Consider the following 6,057-nt stretch of genomic DNA (forward strand, 5'->3'; position numbering starts at 1 on the left):
CAGGAGGACAAAACCCTAATTAGGATTGACGATGTCCAAAATGATGACAAATAAGCACGCATATTGATGCAATAGGATAAGATCGATTAAAATCATGACTGTATAGTGTTGTTGACAAGACCAAATTCGAGAGCGAGACGAATGAAGAATGTAGAAGAATGACTCTATGGTCGCAAATGATAAAAACCAAGTACGAATCATAGGAGAAATGTTAATGCGACGCAAAAACCTAAAATGAGGCAATGCGCAAATGTTAAAGTATGACTCCGCAAGCGTTGACCATTTTTAGGTGTCTACATATTTATCTTTATATAATGTAGGTTTCACACTTATTTTTACCTCCCTTCTTACTAAATTAAAAATTCAATTTAACATACTGATAAAAAAAAATCAATTTAACTCATTATTTCAAATTTGGTCTTCTTGACTATTTATAAATTTATAACCTTTTAATTTTCTATAATTATTATATTTAATAATTTAAATATTAGACATTATATATCTAAAAATTTGTCAATTTGTCAATTTTTATTTATATCATAATATTTAATTAATTAATTTTAATATATATTATATAAAAATTTAATTAATATTAATAATTATTATCATGTATATATAAATTGAATTAAGTAAATTATTAAACTATAAATTGATTTTTTTCTTATTAATACTCTTCATTTAATTTAGATTTAAAAATGAAATTTATTATAATTATTTATTTTTTATAGAATTATAAATAATAATTAAAAGTAATTAAAATAAATAAAAAAGACTGTAAATAAATTTTTACTAATATTAATAATTATTATAAGGTATATAAGTTGAGTTAAATAAATCATAACATTACAAATTGATTTTTCATCTTTTTAGTAGGGTTTCATTTCAATTTAGATTTAAGTTTAAAATTTGTTTTAATTATTTATGTCTTTATATGAAATTACAAGTAATAATCAAAAGTAATTAGAATTAGTTCAATTTATAACTATTTGTTTCACATAAATTATCTCATTACCTCTACCTCTCTGTTTTTCACTCTATCTCTTATCTTTATCTCCATCTATCATTTTCTCTCTCCTTCTAACTCTATTTTCCTCTTCAATTTATCTCTTTTTGTCCATACCTCTCTCTCCTATTCACACACACTCTCTCTCTTCATATATTTGTCTACCCCTATCTTCCTTTCTCTTTCCCTATCCGTCTCTACATCTCTATATCATCCTCTAGTTATCTCTTTCCCTATCTCTCATCGCCATCTTTTCTCTCTTACTCATCTACCGATATCTCTCCCTTTCTCTCCCTCCCTCTCTCTATCTCTCGCTTTATGTATACTTATCTCTTACATCTCTTTCTATCCCTTTGTCCCCTTTCTCTCTCTCTACCTCTTCCACTCTATTTGTCTATCTTCTTATCTATATCTTTCCATTTTTATCTCTACCTCTACTTCTTTCTATCTATTTCTCTTTGTCTTCCTCTCCCTCTTATCTTCAACTCTACCTTTATCTATTCTAGACTAACTCTGCTCATGACAAAAACATGATACTTTGCGTCCCTTGTTTTTAATTTTGATCCATGTGAAACAAAGAAGATAGCCCACTTCACTATGGACTCATTCCCCTAAACAATACATAAAATATATGAGAGTAAAAATTTGCTTAATGATATTTAATTTATCATTTGAAATTGTGGCTGATATTTGATTGTACAGATTTTTTTGAACTTGTGGCCGATATTTGATTGTACAGATTTTTTGAGCTACCTTTGAGAGCTTTTTCTATTGTACTTTTATTTATCTCGTTCGATATTGAAATATATATGTGAAAGCAAAAGAAAAAACTTAAGATATCTAAGTCAACATCTAGTACATTTTTCCAGTACATTTTTGCAGTGGTACATCACTGAGTAGAGGCCTTGGTCCCTCCTCAATTAAGATCGTTGAGTATTTTTCCCAATGGTACATTTTTTCAGAGCCCTGTTCAATCTTGGCTGCAAAACTAAGAGGACAAAATCCATCATTAAATAAGCAGAGAATAAACGAAATGCATATTTTTTGATGTTTAATTCCAGCTTTAATTACATATATGTGATGAGCTGCCTCTGAGTTGGTAAGAGTACATAAAGATAATAAAAGCCTGGTGCTATACTATCAACACTGTTGAGGGAAAGATGGTCGTATAGCATTTAATGCGACAACTAAAATGTTTGACCATAAGTGTCGGCAATTCATTTTATAGTCAGAAAGTTTTTTGCAATACAGGTGTAGACATAGCAATGGTGGCGTTTAGGAATACATGGTTTGCGGTTAACATATTATTGCTTTGTCTGAAATGGGACACCCTCCATGTGATTTGTATAGATTTGGGTTCTGTGCAGATAGCTCACCCAGTTGCCAATCCTAATGGAATGTGTGCCACATTTGTATGGTCTAAAGGATATGACTGTGCAGAGTTCATTGTAATCTTCTTTTTCTTCAGAATTTTATTTTTTTTGGGGTCATTTTTCAGTATAGAACATGGATAAGAACCTTTTCTTCTTCTGTCAGGTTCCCACCAAGGATGGATTCTTACTCTCTATGCAAAGGATGTCCCGTCCAAGATTTCGCCATGCCCACAAAGAACCTGTTTTCTTATATCATGGAATTTTCCAGGTGTTGGACAGTTGCAGAACATTGGATTTGTTAATAAGATATCTAATGTTGGGATTTGTTATACTTCTATACATTAATCTTTTCAATGCATTTGGTTTGCAAGGCTTCCCTTATACACTTAATTTATAACTTATAAGTGGGTCTTTATATAGTAAAATGTCTGTTGCAGGGTGGTGAGGGGTGGCTTCTGGATGAGCCCAAAGAGTCTTTGGCTTTTATCTTGGCAGACTCTGGTTATGATGTGTGGATTGGAAGCACGCGTACAACCAATTTCACCTATGGTCACATAACTTACAACAGAAAACAGAAGGTACGGCTTGCACACAAGCCTTTTTGCAGTTTTGTTATCCAATCTCCCTCGCATTTCTAAATCAGGTTAGATCCACGATGGAAGTAAGTCTTTTCAATATTTAGAAGTCATGGAGATTAGGGAAAGTTCTAGAAGTTGAGCATGTTCTAATAGTTGTCAATTTAATATTCAAATAATCAGATTTTAAAGTTGTTAGTGCTGACAATTTAATATTCAAATAATCAGATTTTAAAGTTGTTAGTGCTGATCATGAAAACTCATAATTAAATGAAATGTATTCTTTAGATCTAAAATAGAACAAATTACATGATATGACATCAATACATCAGTTTAACATGACTTAGTACATTCTAGGATCTGGATAGCTATTCCCCATTTTTGAAATCTTTTTAGACATCTCAACAAAAGACATGTGCCATGTAGCATTACAGTTAATGATACGAACTTGAAACCTTAATCATCTTATAGAAAATTAGAAGTAATTTGAATTTGTCGTATAGAATTTTGAGAAACATGAAATTTAAATGCTCACCATTAGATTTTCTCCTCTAATTTTGAATTAAATTGGAAATTGTAGTGGGTTATTTGACAAAGCTTTCTTGGATTATAACTTTACATTGTCACGTACTGCGTCTGATACAATTGTTTTGGTGGGTCAAATTGAAGGAATTCTGGGATTGGAGTTGCGATGAACTGGTATCTTATGATCTGCCAGCAATGCTCTATTTTGTAAATAATATGACACGACAACCCATTTACTACGTTGGGTATTCTCAGGTGCAGGCTCCATACAGTTCTTGTATCATACATAAATCATCTATCTATTGAGCATTTCCATTTACATAAGGGATTTCATGTAACACTAGTATTTCTAATGCAGGGGGCAATGGTTGGATTTGCAGCTTTTACTCAAAAGGAGATAGCCGGCCTTGTGAAGAAGGCTGCCATGCTTAGCCCAGTGGCATACTTAAATAAGATTCCCTCACCCTTGATCAGAGCCGCTGCTTTTTTCCTAGTAGATCAGGTAAAAGATTAATTCTTCTCTTTTTTGCATGAAATCTTGTAATTGATACAGCCTACTCTATAAGACTGTGACATGTGGCTTTGTGTAGGTCGATTTGCTTCTTCTTCACATGTATGAATTCAATCCTTCAAGGTAACAACATTTTTGTTATTGAAGTTTAAAGTCATTTATCATTATTTTGGTTTAAATAGCACATTTTAAATTTTGATTTGTTCATTGATTCATTAAAAATTATATTAATAGACAATTTTCTACTGGGTTTCAATGATCTACCTAAAATTTGAATCTATTTGACTATGAGAGTGTTTCCTTTTGGTGTTACAGTCCGGAAGTAGATCAGCTTTCAAAGAGGATATGCGGAAACGCAGGATCTGGTTGTGGGGATTTATCTACCTTAGTCACTGGTAATTATCCTGTAATCTTTGATATATATTTTTATATGGTCACCTAATAAATGGGATAAAGAAGACTTCCAAAGTATTTAATGCTAGTTAAGAAAATTAAAGCCAAGTTGTGTTAGCCAATGCCTCAGACTGAATTTTCTTGGTTCTTAATGATACCCTGCAAGATTTATTCTGAAGTAATATGAAAAACTTGTCAATCACAAAAAAATGCAGGAAAGGGAAATCTATTATGATTGGTCTAAATTAAACAATCTCAGGAATTTACTTGGAATGTGTGCAGGACCCACCTGCTGTATTAATAAGTCGAGAACGGCATACTATAATAAATACAGGCAGTCAACAGCCACTAAGAACCTAGCACAGTTGGCTCAGTGTAAGTAGCAGATTGTGTAAACTTAATTCATTTTATGTGTGATATACTTCTAATTTGTAATCAGAATCACTTGGATTGTGCAGTACTACGCTCTGGAAAATTTGGGAAATATGACTATGGTTTCTTTGGAAATCTAGCCAAGTATTGGAGTATTTCCCCTCCTTCATATGATTTATCAGCAATTCCAAAGAGGCTACCATTTTTTCTAGCACATGGAGGAAAAGATAGAGTGGCAGATGCAGAGGATGTGAGACATGTGGCTGCTAAGCTGCCTGGAGAAGTGAAAGTATTATTCAAGCCCAAGTACGATCATGAGGACTTCTTACATGGAACCTCTTCCTGGGTCGAAGTATATCCCTATCTGCTAGAGTTCTTCCATGGAAGGAAATAAATTTATAAATTCTTTGGTTGATGTAGTATTTTAATTTTGGTGTCTTTCGAGTGGGAATTTCACATCATTTTTAATGTTTGACTGTAGTTTACTTGGAAAATTTTATTTTAATTTTGGTGTCTTTCTAGTGGTAATTTCACATCGTTTTTAATGTTTGACTGTAGTTTATTTGGAAAATTTCTTATTTATAATTAAGGTTGAGTTTTACAAGTATGATGTCTCATCAACATACGTTTTGTTGATGTATTCAAAAGATTTCAAATAAGATAGATTATAATGTGCATTTAAATGAAAGCAGATTTCTACAATCTGTAAATATTGATTTTATGTTTCTGATTTTGATTGTGTATCAATTTTTACAATCAACGTTTCATTCAGAATGTAAGAGACTTCAAGAGATGTAGATGATTTTGTTAGGTTTTGTATGTGCATAGAGATGTAAATGCCACATGATTGGTTGCTTTTTAAGATCTAAATGTTGGTAGATAGAGACAAGAAATGGACATTATGCTTAGTACAAAGATTAGTTTCTATTGGACTTCGAAAAAAAAGTTTACAAATGCCTCATTATATAGATGACTTAGAGATTACATAGATAAATTCTAGAAGCTAAATAGACATGCCAAAAATAACAAGCTAATAATAATAAATACACGTTCTACTTTCTAGAACAAATTATTTGCAATTTTAGGTTGTGGGAGAAATTATTAGTGTTCCGACACTAAATAATACATTTCATTGAAAAAGGATACCCATGATCAACGCTAACATCTTTAAAGTGGCAAATAATATATTATACTAATTAAAGTATTGAACATTTAATTAACAAAGATTATTACAATTATTAGAACATGTTCCATTATTGACTCATCTCCCCAAATGAATTCATTCATGTCAAAGATTAAAAAAAA

At 31.5% G+C, this 6,057-nt stretch overlaps 1 protein-coding gene across 1 annotated transcript; it reads left to right on the forward strand.

Moving 5' to 3' along the window:
- Positions 1–2,187: 2,187 nt before the first annotated feature.
- Positions 2,188–5,356, forward strand: LOC131046201 (triacylglycerol lipase 1). The gene is made up of 9 exons (XM_057979879.2): positions 2,188–2,451; positions 2,540–2,644; positions 2,814–2,954; positions 3,621–3,731; positions 3,835–3,978; positions 4,067–4,110; positions 4,303–4,382; positions 4,663–4,755; positions 4,839–5,356. The coding sequence occupies exons 1-9, from the start codon at positions 2,269–2,271 to the stop codon at positions 5,144–5,146; spliced, it is 1,209 nt and encodes a 402-aa protein (XP_057835862.1). The 5' UTR covers positions 2,188–2,268; the 3' UTR covers positions 5,147–5,356.
- Positions 5,357–6,057: the final 701 nt, after the last annotated feature.

This window comes from Cryptomeria japonica, chromosome 2, assembly GCF_030272615.1.
Source record: "Cryptomeria japonica chromosome 2, Sugi_1.0, whole genome shotgun sequence".
NCBI classification, from domain to species: Eukaryota; Viridiplantae; Streptophyta; class Pinopsida; order Cupressales; family Cupressaceae; genus Cryptomeria; species Cryptomeria japonica.